The sequence below is a fragment of the Schistocerca piceifrons genome, chromosome 5, assembly GCF_021461385.2.
Source record: "Schistocerca piceifrons isolate TAMUIC-IGC-003096 chromosome 5, iqSchPice1.1, whole genome shotgun sequence".
In the NCBI taxonomy this organism is placed as follows: Eukaryota; Metazoa; Arthropoda; class Insecta; order Orthoptera; family Acrididae; genus Schistocerca; species Schistocerca piceifrons.
This window is the reverse complement of record NC_060142.1, coordinates 42,658,811-42,673,297: the sequence shown is the minus strand read 5'-3', so window position 1 is coordinate 42,673,297 and position 14,487 is coordinate 42,658,811. Positions and strand designations below refer to the sequence as shown.

The 14,487-nt window shown below is 42.4% G+C and overlaps 1 protein-coding gene across 1 annotated transcript in view; it reads right to left on the bottom strand.

The window, feature by feature from the left end:
• LOC124798170 (putative phosphatidate phosphatase) overlaps positions 1-14,487 on the bottom strand; it is a 356,955-nt gene that overhangs the window by 100,674 nt on the left and 241,794 nt on the right. Inside the window, exon 5 of the mRNA XM_047261453.1 lies at positions 6,199-6,256. Coding sequence (XP_047117409.1) covers positions 6,199-6,256 — 58 coding nt within the window. The remainder of the gene's footprint in view (positions 1-6,198; positions 6,257-14,487) is intronic.

Below are 14,487 nucleotides of genomic sequence, written 5' to 3'. Positions count from 1 at the left end.
AAGCCGTGCACGTCTTTCCTTGTGGAATAACTGGAATTTATCGGATGTCGGACCTCCTCCGTCTAATAGGCTCATGCATGGTTGTTTACATCTTTGGGCAGGTTTAGTGACATCTCTGAGCAGTCAAAGGGACTGTGTCTGTGATACAATATCCACAGTCGATGTCTATATTCAGGAGTTCTGAGAACTGGGGTGAAGCAAAACTTTTTTAATGTGTGTGTTAACAGCTTACTATACGGCAAGAGCATTTATATGCTATTAACTAACTCCTTACAACAGTCAAGTTAAGACATACAGCCATTGTGACTTCAGTTACATTCAGTATCTATTCATTAGTTATTCAGTTTACATATTTAATTTGCAGAAATCTTCGGTAGTGCCACAAAGCTTCCATACAGTGTGTAAACTTTTAGATGGCAGACCTCTCCCTAGTCCTGAATCGGTAGAAGTCGGTGAACGTCGGGAGGCTTCGGTAGGCACGCAGTTTCGACTGCTATCAACATTACGTAGCTGACTGTGTTGTACAAGGTAGCCATTGTCGTCTGCTTCGTTATTGTTTTGCGCTGTACTGTTCTGCGTGTTTTTATTGTGCAGTTGTGCTGAACATTATCAACATGAGTGAAGAGGCAGTTGCTGGCCCATCTCGGGAGTCGCCAACAACCCCTACCGGTAGGCCTACGGTTAGAAGGAAACCAGTATCACGTAGCGATGCTCGCAAAATTATATTGCGTGTGATTGAATGCTGCGAAAGGGAAACGGAGCAGAAAAAATTGCTTCACCCTCTTTACAAATACGCTTTTTAACACGTTTGCGAAACGTGTTGCGAATAGTGTTAGTAGTGAAGAAATAATAGAACAAAACGTCATGCCTGACACGGCACTTTTTCACGCATCTCGATGTTTAGCACGTCATATCTCCTGAATCATATGTCGTAAAGAGACATAAACTTGCCGGCGCGTTTACTGATTATGTGGATACTGTATGCGAAATATGTTGCGATTAGAGTTAATAGTAACGAAATAATACATTAAAACGTCATGCCTACTGATGCAGATTTACGGTATGTACTGGGGAAATGTAGCAAGCGACAAACCTTTTTGCCTTTCATTATTTTATGGGGGGTGTCAGCGAGAAAAATTTTCGTGAAGGTTTGAAATTGTATGTAACGTTTGTTGCTAGTCGCTAAGTGCTCTCATTCTCAAATAGTGGATGCATAAATCTGAGTATTTTCCCGCGGTGGCACCTCATTGTTTATGACGTCATATCTCCTCAAGAATGTGTCTTATTTCTTTTTTTGGCTAGGAACCCTTGTTGCCGTACGGAGAACAAATCACCAAAATTTCATCGCAATCGGATGAATGATTTGGGAACGCACAGAGGGCAGACATACATACATTCATTTATATATATACAGAGATTAACAGATACGATATACTATATGACCTGATTAAGTATATTTAAATTTTATAATTAATAGTTTAACATTGCGGGGAATAAAATAAAATGAAAAAAAATTGCGAGCAGTGGGAATCGAACCCGGGTCCACTGCAAGACAAGCCTGAACCTAATAAATTGCGCTACGCAGTGACCTAGCTGTAAAAAAAACATTGTTCATTACTCTTTCCCGGCGTTCGGAGAACAACTCACCAAAGTTACATTGCAATCGGATGAATGGTTTGTGAGCGCATAGTAAACAAACATACATACATTCATTTATATATGTATAGATTTTAATGTACATGACGATTTCAGTTTCGTTTACGAACAACATTTAAAGCGAGTTTTACTCCAAGCCTTTCGTCTGCCTTCGTGTAAGCATGACGCGTAATTTGTGGTGCCAGCACTGCAACTGGTAGGCGTGCCTTGTCCTCCCCCCCCCCCCCCCCCCCCCCTGCTGAGGTCATTAGTCCCCTAGAACTTAGAACTAGTTAAACCTAACTAACCTAAGGACATCACAAACATCCATGCCCGAGGCAGGATTCGAACCTGCGACCGTAGCGGTCTTGCGGTTCCAGACTGCAGCGCCTTTAACCGCACGGCGTATGAGGGTACACTCGATATAAAAAGTTGAGAAAAGATGGCTCAAAAATGGTTCAAATGGCTCTGAGCACTATGGGACTTAACATCTGAGGTCATCAGTCCCCTAGAACTTAGAACTACTTAAACCTAACTAACCTATGGACATCACACATATCCATGCCCCAGGCAGGATTCGAACCTACGACCGTAGCGGTCACGCGGTTCCAGACTGAAGCGCCTAGAACCGCACGGCCACCACTGCCGGCGCAGTTGAGAAAAGACTTTGTATTTTTGTCATTATCTGTCTACATCCTGTATCCTCTCTACTTCGGCCATCATCAGTTATTTTTCTGCCCAAGTAGCAAACGTCATTTAGTACTTTTGGTGTCTCGTTTCCTAATCTAATTCCCTCAGCATTGCCTGACATAATTCGGCTACTTTCGAATACCCTCGTTTTACTTCTGGTGACATTCACATTATAATCTCTTTTCCAGACACTATCGCCGGCCGGAGTTGCCGATCGGTTCTAGGTGCTTCAGTCTGGAACCGCGCGACCGCAGGTTCGAATCCTGCCCCGGGCATGGATGTGTGTGATGTGCTTAGGTTAGTTAGGTTTAAGTAGTTCTAAGTTCTAGGGGACTGATGACCTCAGAAGTTAAGTCCCATAGTGCTCAGATCCATTTTGAACCAGACACTATCCATTCCATTCAACTGCGCTTCCAAGGCCTTCGCTGTCTCTGTCAGAATTGCAAAGTCATCGGCGAACCTCAGCCTTTTAATTTCTTTTTCCTGTACTTTAATCCCCTTTCCAATTTTCTCATTGGTTTTTCTTCAGTACTCTCTCAATGTAGACTGAACAACAACGCCGGCCGGGGTGGCCGAGCGGTTCTAGGAGCTTCAGTCTGAAACCGCGCGACCGGTACGGTCGCAAGTTCGAATTCTGCCTCGGGCATGGATGTGTGTAATGTCCTTAGGTTAGTTAGGTTTAAGCAGTAAGTTCTAGGGGACTGATGACCTCAGAAGTTAAGTCCCTTAGTGCTCAGAGCCATCTGAATCATTTTGAACAACATCGGGGATAGACTACATCCCTGTCTGACTCCCATCTTGACTACTGGCTCTTTTTCATATCATTCTATCAGGGACATACACCATAGTATTCACCATTGTATACGTCACTGATGACGGTTGCTCCGTCGTAACCTTGACCGAACACTTGCTCACATTCGTTTTACATGCTGGCTAGTGATATTTAACCTTCCGCCATTTGTGAATACCCCCATGGAAAATGACTGATCTTAGGTCAATGAAAATATGTAGAAACATTTTTAAGAACATGTGGAAGAGAAATAACTAATAAACCACTGAAAGAAACACATTTTAATTTACTCGAGGCAGGTTAATATCTGTTAACTGCGTACCATGTTTACGTTCCAGGTTACAAAGGTTGCTCAGCGTGACGACCATGTACATCCACGATAGCCTGGAACCGCACTAGAAATTGCTCTACTGCTGCCTGAAATATCTCAGTCGGAATATAGGCTACCTACCTCGCTATGCTCATCCTGAACCTCCAACGTGTGTTAGTGTCCTGTTGAAAGACCCCTTCCTTCACGTAACCCCACAGCCAGAAATCAGATGGGTTGAAATCTACTGCTCTTTGTGGGCACACAGTTTGATACGATCGGCAATTCGAACTTTCGAATTACGTCCTTCAGCCCGGTGCGGAAAGGGTTGGATTCTTTCAATGCGCCTATACTCAGGAAGACTAGCAGCACTATTGGCGTCATTGTGAGAAAACAGCTTTACGAGTAAAGCCCTGCTCACCAGACCCATGTTGACTGTCTGCAGCTGTAATGCACACTGGTGCTTGTGTTTAATCCCTACGTCGCCGTGTCAGTAATGACTTCTAGCGACAAGTCATGACACTAATATCACTAACAACATAAATCCTGTAGCGCACAGTCTGAAAATCGTTTCTGTTAAGTTGGGTACACATGCAATAAACAGTTCTCCGTCTACACTGACTGAAGCAGCGAAAGTTAAATTACTGTCACCCTACTGATGTTCATACCCTAATGCTCATGACGCCTGTAACTGCTTATGAATGCCTGTGTTCGTTATAGCTGTGACGTTCGACTCTTTGATCACATTTCACCATCATATGCACAGCTATACTGGCTGCGTGCAGACAGATTTGCTTGTCCTCTGTCTTCTTTACCGTCTGATCAATGAACACTGTCCCTCATATCTCTCGTCGAGCTTAACTCTTTTGCCTGAGCAACATGGCAAAAACACCCTTTCTCATCGGAGAACCGTCCAGCCACCTTCTAGATGTACTTCTCAGTAGCAGGAATCCGACTCAGGAACAACTTCCCGCCTTACATTAGAGAACAATAAAATCTTCAGCTTCCGAAGACTGATAATGACATATCTTCTAAATCAACAATAAGATTACCATTATCCCTGTACGCACTCGTTACCCTTGTACATCCCTCTTTCCATCCTGATCTCCCTCATTTCCCAATATTCGTAGCCGATGCAGTCTACTTAAATTTCCTTTCACTAGAACTCGCAATATAAGAAAACATCTATTTTGTAGACCTAAAAGTACTTCTTATATCCGCCACTATCATTATTCTTATTTATGTCACTAGTATTATTATTAATATTACTATTATTACTATTGTCCGCAGCTCGTAGTCGTGCGGTAGCGTTCTCGCTTCCCGCGCCCGGGTTCCCGGGTTCGATTCCCGGCGGGGTTAGGGATTTTCTCTGCCTCGTGATGACTGGGTGTTGTGTGATGTCTTTAGGTTAGTTAGGTTTAAGTAGTTCTAAGTTCTAGGGGACTGATGACTATAGATGTTAAGTCCCATAGTGCTCTGAGCCATTTGAACCATTTATTATTACTATTATCACTGTTAGTAGCTGCAGCTGCAGTAGTACAAGTAATGGCAGTATAAACTTTGTTAGTTCATGGACAGTATAATTTACCAACGCCACTTCAAGGATTCAAATCAATTTAAAACTACATATTTGTCATATTGAAATTGTTATTTCTTGGGTAACTACGATGTAAACCCTGGTCCCATGTAAGAGATGGCATAATGGCCGTAATCTGTTCAGGCTACATATATAAATACATAACGCAGACTGATTTTTGACCTGCATAAACAGAGGCAAATGATTCGTGTATCTTTACGACAGAATAATTTGCAAAACAATGTTTCATTGTCTTAACATACCGAAAGACTTCACTTGACCGATTGATTTTACTAATATCTCCACTTTTCCTTCTCATTTATATTTTCTCTCTTTCGTTTCTGTTTGTACTTTCCTGTGGTTCCTCGCCCTAGGAGGAAACAGCCCGGTGGTCCGGACCTAATTACGCCTGTACTACCATCGCTGGATAGTTTCCTTAATTGTGCGGTGATAGATTTCCAGATATCGTCTTCTTGGAGTAAACAAGATATCGCTACGTGACGCAGACCTCAACAATACAGTGGTCTCTGGAGCGGCAAATGCCGTTGCTTAGCATCAGTCTGACGCGAGAAAATTAACGAGCATCGTGAGTGTATCCATCCCCAGTCAGCGAGATCTCATGAAAACCGTGAAATGCAGTGAGAGTACGGAGCAAGGACAGCAGTAAGTAGGTAAGTCATCAACATGCATCTGAGTTTCACCAATCCGTGGAACCTAAAGCACAGGCGTTAAATTGATCGCACCTTTCTGAGGATGTGTAATATAAATTCTCACAGCCATGTATATTTAATGAATACATCGATATTCGGTACTAAAAGTTCTATTCAGGGTAATTTGATTTTGCGAACCAGTCATTCACACTGTTTATCAAGTTTTGCTTGAGGCGGTGTGTGTTGGGGAGCATAAATTTTATACAGCATGTAATTACAGCAAAATCAGAATACTACAGATTATACGTTCTCTTACGAAGATTCCATGCCAGGTGGTGTCTGTATTTTCCCGTTTAGCCATTGGTCGACAAATCGGGTGTGTCACCATGGTGTCTTTGAAACACGTGTTTTTCATGCACATATCGTACTGCAGACAGTATTGTTTGACACCAAAATTGGGAGTCGGCAGACATAAGTCTTCTGCCTTCCTCCGATTGAGAATTAGAAAGCACAACACTCAAGAGAAGGCTGGAGAATACTGGTTACTTACAATTGTAAAAACTGCGGCGTAGAACGACAGGGAAGAATGGCCAGACGGGAAGGAAAGCCTGCAAATAAAGAAGTACACTTATTACATATTGTTAAGTCAGAATGAAATACCTTTCTACAATTACATATCTGAAGCAACATGCAGGGCGTCCAAAGCCTTTAGCGTCAAAAGCGTACAGATTGTAAAGAATTCTTAACTGAATGCTTTGAGACGAGGAAGAGAAGGTTGGAAATTAATGCTTTTTTAATTGATACAAACGATTGGAACCTCATCGCAACAGCAACAGCAACGAAATTAGCAACTGTTCAGCGTCACGACTGCTATTACCAGTGCATTCATTACAACGAGTATAAAATTTTGCTGAACTCTCTTAAATATTTCTGTAGTGTGCCGTGCAAAGAGGAGGGAGTTAGGACACTACCGACCAGCCCTTCAGTTTCCAGTGGGTTTCAAATACGATCGACTTCACGTAGCTTAGAAAAAGAAGTAATAATAATAATAATAATAATAATAATAATAATTTTCGCGGACAGATCACACGCGACTGTGTATTGTTTTCATTGTACAATCTCCTAGGGCTTTATCCCGTTCCATTCGCGTGTGGAGAGAGGGAGGAGAGATTATTTAAACGCCTCATTGCGCTTCGCGATTACTATGTGAGAGGTATGTATGGGGTTGGCACGTTTCTAAATTCCTCACTCTACACTGGTTCTTGAAACAGTGTAGTACCCTTCCTCGGCGTAGTTTGCGCCTATCTTTAAGCGTTTGCCTATTCAATTTCTTCAGCATCTCCGTGATACTCTCTCATGGGTCGAACAAACATGTGACTATTTGTGTTGTTCTTCTCTGTATAGCTTCAGTATCTCCTTTTAGTCCTACGTGATATGGGTCCCACGCACTTGAGGAATGTTATAGGATGAGTTGCACAACAATTTTGTAAGAAATATCCTTTCTCAACTAACTGCATTTTCCTGCTATTCTATCAGTTTCAGTTAAAAACTCGTCTTTACAGTATACGGCAATGCCCATGAGAAACGATTTTAGTTAAAGTTTCAGATTTGCTCTGCTACGTGCCAGAAGTCTATCAACTGCTTATCTAAAACTGAACCGATGCGAACATTTCATTTCATATCCCGACAAACTGGTACACCAAAGTATTTGTTTGGACTCACTCATATTGTAGTCTAGGACACTACGCATTTACATTTTTTAACACCTCAAGTAAGTTTCCACTCTCCGCGCCAATCTGAAACCTTATCAAGATCTGACTGAATGTTTTTGCAACTTTATTCAGGCAGTACCTTATTACAGGTAGCTCCATACTATTAATATTATGTCCAAGGTCATTAATATACAACACGAACAGCATGGGTCCCAACACACTCCTCTTGGGCACGCATTATATCTACATCTGTCGATGACTCTGCGTCCGACACAACATCCCGTTTCCTCTCTACCAAGAAATTCTAGATACCGTCATAAATTTCGGTTGACACTGCACGCAATCTTAGTTTCGATAATGAGCATAAGTATAGTAGTGAGCTAAATGCTTTTCAGAAGAAAAATAGCAGTTTATAAACCTGTGATTTACATGGCTTGTTCGATCTTAGCGTCTGATGTATTCATTTACGACCTTTAAGTGTTAAGATATCTATGATCAGCAAATTCGACGACTGGGAATAATTGAAACCGAAGGAACGAAATGTCGTAGATTATATTGTTATTTTTGTTGCTGTTGTTGGGCATAGGAGGTACTGGTAGACCAAGAGCGTGTCAGAGGACAGAAAGTGTTGGGTAATGACGTCTCACCAACCTCAGACTGATGGTTAAAAAAGTACATAACACGACGGTTGCACACCGTAAACCACCCATACGATTAACTATTTACTGACTCGGTTATCTTTTCTCAACATCAATATAAGAACCAAAAGTGAAGTCACCATTTGTCTTTCAGCTGTTGCTGATGCGAGTTTGTACCTACGAAGTAGGAAACATTCGTACAGTTTCGTTATTTTTTTTAAAAAAATGACAAAAACTAGTTCTCATAAACCGCGAAAAGTGTCTGTGTACACCGTAACCATGATCAGATTAGCCTTTGCATTATTTACCCCTTCCAAGGAGTAGATACTTTGTGTTTTCAACACCTTGCTCCACTGTTATAGAAGGGAACATGGCTGGGAGTCATAAATACGAGCAGTTTCAACTGTACGCCGAAACGAGATGCTGATTTTTTATGCGTGCGGGCCGGGGTGGCCGAGCGGTTCTAGGAGCTTCAGTCTGGAACCGCGCGACCGCAACGGTCGCAGGTTCGAATCCTGCCTCGGGCATGGATGTGTGTGATGTCCTTAGGTTAGTTAGGGTAAAGTAGTTCTAAGTTCTAGGGGACTGATGACCTCAGAAGTTACGTCCCATGTGCTAGAGCCTTCGATGGTTGATCTTCAGGAACAAAAACGGGCTGAACGATGTCAAGTCTGAAGGAAGTGCAGGGAGAACAGAGACGGGAATTATACGTAATTTCATACAGAGTTCCAGTGGGAAAGGGTGAACAGATACGGGAAGCAAAGCAGAGTGCGTGACGGCCAACAACGATGCAGGGACAGAGAGAGAGAGAGAGAGAGAGAGAGAGAGAGAGAGAGAGAGAGAGCGCTTTGGTGGGGTGTGTATCCAGGCATAGCAAAGGATTAGAAAAGTCAGAGCTTTGGAGAATGTTTGGGGGAACGCATTCCGTATGTTTGACCGCTTGTTAGTTTCATTCCGTTGTGGGATTTCTGTTGTGTGATTTGTAAGTGCGGTTCCAAGTCAGTTTACGATATTTGAATGAGTCAGTGTGTTATTAATTGCAGAGAATAAAAAAAAGATATGTATAAACATTTAAGTATGCAGAGTGTCCATAACTAAGTACCAGTGTCAAAACGCTGTAGACAGAAAACTACTGCTGAAAAAGACATCAAATTTGAATGGCATATTATTGACACAGGGGAAAGTGTCATGGAAGAAAAAAACTTTAACGAAAATCCTGCCAGTGGATGGTACTGTAAGCGTCTTAACGTAAATGGGGTCAGCTACAAATGACAGGTGAATCGTAATACGACGGCTACAGTTTGAGTTGCACATTACACCATGCGTACTGTTCAGTGTGCGTGGCTGCACAAGTTCAGCGTGAACTGTCAGTTAAGTCTATCGACCACGGCAAGGTCGTACCACATCGGATGGGGAAAACCGGTTTTTAGTTTTCCTGAGGCGAAAAATAGCATGAATTCCAAATTACATAGGTTTCTAATTGTCGTGAGATGGCGCGAGACATGTTTACTATGTTGTCCACAGTCTTTTGCCACAAGCCGAAATCGAGAAAGAGCATGTTCCACAACAGATCAGAGTATCTCGGAGTTCACGTTCAGAATGCGTTGTGCAGTGCGTGTCTACAATTCAGCTACGTTTGTAATTCGAGCACTGAACATATCGTCTTTCAGATAACTCCACGGCCAGAAGTCGCACGGATTAATATCAGGTGATCTGGACGGACAGGGTGTAGGGAAATGACGACTGATAATTTCAGCATTTCCGAATCGCCTCTGTATCAGCCGCTTCACCGGCTTTGGAATGTGCGGAGAAGCGGCATCTTGCATAGAAATGGCCCTATCACACATCCACACTGTTGAAGGGTTGGAATGACGTTGATGCGCAAAAGACTCTCATAGCGTTTACCATTGACGGCATAGGTAACAGGACCCGCAGGACTCATCTCCTAGAAAATATATACCCCTACGATGAACATGCCGTTAACACGTGCCACACAGTTACCCTTGCACGATGAAGCGCTACTCGTAGAAGTGCGTGCGTATTTTCCGTTGCCCATATTCTGAATTTCTGCATACTGTCATATCGTTGGAGATGTAAATGGGCTTCGCCAGTCCACAGAATGTTCCATGGTCATTCGTTGTCCAATTCCACCCGAGCAAGAAATTCCAGGGGGAACCTTTGTCTTGCTGGTGGGTCAACAGGAAGCAACTCCTGAACATGGGTGATTTTGTATGGAGAGCAACGCAGGATGCTTCGTAGGATTTTATGCACCGCGCTCGCATGCATGACCAACGTTCGAGCAGTTACCCTATCACTGCATGTTTGCACACCACTGGTCGTGCAATGTTGTGGCTACACCTTCGACAGACGTCGCATCTACTGCTTTCTTCCCTCTGCCACATTGCACTTCAAGAGAACCTGTCTTTTCGAATTTTGTAAACATTTTCTCCAGACCCTTAGCAGACATTTCGTACCCTTGTGTGCCCGGAACTTGTGCTGGGCTACTGGCGCACAGTCACCGTCCATGAAAAAGAGCTTTACCAGCAGCGCGCGATTCTTCGTGGGGACATTCACGTTGGCCGTCTCGGACGCAAACTGAGGAACAGCCGTGTGGCGCGTGTCCGTTGGTGAGCATGTTCTGACACTTAAAGCGCCATCTGTTGGCCAAACCTGTTTTCCCATGACGTTTTCCCTGCATCAATAGTGCACTGTTCAAATTTGACGTCATTCTGAGCAGCGGTACCCTTTCTACAGCGATTTTAGGCTGGAATATTGGTTATAGACATGTAGTATCACATTTTGTTTAGTAAATTTGACTGGAATACTCTCTTTCAAATTCTGAAGGTGGCAGGGGTAAAATACAGGGAGCGAAAGGCTATTTACAATTTGTACAGAAACCAGATGGCAGTTATTAGAGTCGAAGGACACGAAAGGGAAGCAGTGGTTGGGAAGGGAGTGAGACAGGGTTGTACCCTCTCCCCGATGTTATTCAATCTGTATAGTGAGCAAGCAGTAAAGGAAACAAAAGAAAAATTCGGAGTAGGTATTAAAATCCATGGAGAAGAAATAAAAACTTTGAGGGTTGCCGACGACATTGTAATTCTGTCAGAGACAGCAAAGGACTTGGAAGAGCAGTTGAACGGAATGGACAGTGTCTTGAAAGGAGGGTATAAGATGAACATCAACAAAAGCAAAACGAGGATAATGGAATGTAGTCGAATTAAGTCGGGTGATGCTGAGGGAATTCGATTTGGAAATGAGATACTTAAAGTAGTAAAGGAGCTTTGCTAATTGGGGAGCAAAATAACTGATGATGGTCGAAGTAGAGAGAATATAAAATGTAGAGTGGCAATGGCAAGGAAAGCGTTTCTGAAGAAGAGGAATTTGTTAACATAGAGTATAAATTTAACTGTCAGGAAGTCGTTTCTGAAAGTATTTGTATGGAGTGTAGCCATGTACGGAAGTGAAACATGGGCGATAAATAGTTTGGACAAGAAGAAAATAGAAGCTTTTGAAATGTGGTGCTACAGAAGAATGCTGAAGATTGGATGGGTAGATCACATAACTAATGAGGAGGTATTGGTTCGAATGGCTCTGAGCACTATGGGACTTAACATCTGAGGTCATCAGTCCCCTAGAATTTAGCACTACTTAAACCTAACTAACCTAAGGACATCACACTCATCCATGCCCAAGGCAGGGTTCGAACCTGCGACCGTAGCAATCGCGCGGTTCCGGACTGAAGCGCCTAGGAGGTATGGAATAGAATTGGGGAGAAGAGGAGTTTGTGGCACAACTTGACTAGAAGAAGGGATCGGTTGGTAGGACATGTTCTGAGGCATCAAGGGATCACCAATTTAGTTAAAAAAAATGGTTCAAATGGCTCCAAGCACCATGGGACTTAACATCTCAGGTCATCAGTCCCCTAGAACTTAGAACTACTTAAACTTAACTAACCTAAGGACATCACACACATCCATGCCCGAAGCAGGATTCGAACCTACGACCGTAGCAGTCGCGCTGTTCCAGACTGACGCGCCTAGAACCGCTCGGCCACACCGGCCGGCACTAATTTAGTATTGGAGGGCAGCGTGGAGGGTAAAAATCGTAGAGGGAGACCAAGAGATGAATACACTAAGCAGATTCAGAAGGATGTAGGCTGCAGTACGTACTGGGAGATGAAGGAGCTTGCACAGGATAGAGTAGCATGGAGAGCTGCATCAAACCAGTCTCAGGACTGAAGACCACAACAACAACAACAACATTTAGGAAATAACTGTGTCAGGTACTCTGCTGTGTGTAAGAACCAAAGATGTTACTCCTTGCATAAGAAAAGCGAACACTGTCATTACATTATCTCTGATTTTTATTATCTCTGTTATTCAATATAATATTAATGACTCTGATTTTGTTCTTTCTCTGATAAAGACGAAAGTGAACTTATAACTGAGAATAGTGAAAGTTGTATTCAAGGATTAAATAAACGAGTGCTCATCTCTTATAAGTAATTAGGTGAGAATCGAACATATATATTACTCTTGCTAGTCATTCTAATCACTGAAGAAAGTTTCATCTGCACTGTGGACACGGGGCGGAAGAGACCCTGGAGAGATTGGCGAACGAACCTGAAAATAAACACGGCGATTTTCAATGGACTCAAGAGCACGCAAAAACAAAATGCCACAACTTCTTACCAACATTTTACCACACGACAAAACACACACAAGGCGACTTTAGTTTCAATGTACACTTCAATAATCTATTTGAAAGCAAAGGATACGTGCTAAACTTGCCCATAAAACCGTAAAGTACAGTAAAAATAATAAAACATTTGTCTTGTTTGTAACGTCATGAGTTGTCTGAATTGAGAGCGTGGAAGGGCAAAATCTATAATTATTTTAGTAATATGGGAAAAGATTTATTAAGAAATAACATAAACTATTCTGCTGGAATTGTAGATAAAAATGTAAACCTTGAATACAACAAATAGAAAACCGAAAGTGATTTAAGGAAGTAATGTGACACATGTATTGTGATATCGCAAGAATTACATGTCTTGCAGCGCTGAAGAGTATCCTTACGGCATTGTCTTCTTGATTTGTGGTTTCGACGCTATCGACTGCTCGTCGTGTATTCCGTTTGAAGTCCGTAAACTGTCTGCTTGCACGATATGTCCCGCCAAGTTTGTTTGGCTACAAGAAACTGACTATATTGTGTTGTTGTGGAATTGTTTTGGTATCTTACTTTATTTTTACCTCTATCGGTCGTTACCATTTTTTGTAACTGGGCAACACTAAATTCTTTCAGACTTACGTTCTACTTATTAAGTCTTCAGATTGGTATGTGTACCACAGACGTGTAACAGCAACTAGTGCGGGGTCGACAAAGTAAAACTGGCCTCGATAATGTTTATAAGACTAGCGTGGATCTGAACCTTGTTAATGAAAAGAAGAACTACCCACAACAGAAAACACTGAAACCGTGATATCAGTGCACTAGTCGCTTGCTGTCACATGTATGCAAATGCGTGTTTCCCAAGTTTTGCGTCCTGAGAACTTCGCTATGTCATTACAGCTGAGTGAGCGAGAGCAGCAGATTGTGTTTATTGACCAGTTTAAAGTAATTCAAAACGCTGCTCTTTGTGAAATGTGGATGGGAAAAACCGACTGATTAAACCGGTGGCTGTATTTCAGTTATGAATAAGCGGTATTTCTCGGTATTTGCTTGGTCTCGTTTATAACAGGTATTTTTCTTTTTTACTGACAACCGATGTATCAATTTGCCATAGCAGTGGGACGAAATTTTTGTTTTAAAAAACACCAGTTTGGTTGGGCGTTCCGTTACTTTTGAAAGGTTGATATCGTCTTTGAATGATATTGTTTCTGACGAAAGGAGTCAACTTATAGACCAACAAATTATCGATCGAGTATTTATGAATAGATTGGACAATAAATATTCACCACTGGGTTATTTCAAATAGCTCTGAGCACTATGGGACTTAACTTCTGAGGTCATCAGTCCCCTAGAACTTCGAACTACTTAAACCTAACTAACCTACGGACATCACACACATCCATGCCCGAGGCAGGATTCTAACCTGCGACCGTAGTGGCAGCGCTGTCCCTGACGGTAGCGCCTAGAACCGCTAGGCCACCCCGGCACTCTCTAATGAAGAAGGAACTTGTTATTTATGACTTTGAACAAGATTCGCAATTAACTCAATCTAGTATGTTAAAGTGCATTATAAATGCCTTGACAAACGTTGGCAAAGCTAAAATAACTACTCGGCAAGCCCGCTCGAGGCATCTGTGGTCTGATACTAATGAATACGCATCCCTATAAAACAATCAAATTCATAAAGCCGTGATGTAGCTGCTGAAGGGTTATTATTAAAAGGCAGATAGTGACATAGTAGGGTGTGAGTTTGCATTTACGGCTGGACTTGAAAGCATGTTGATGGTAAAACAGCAAACAAATCTTCAGAATGAA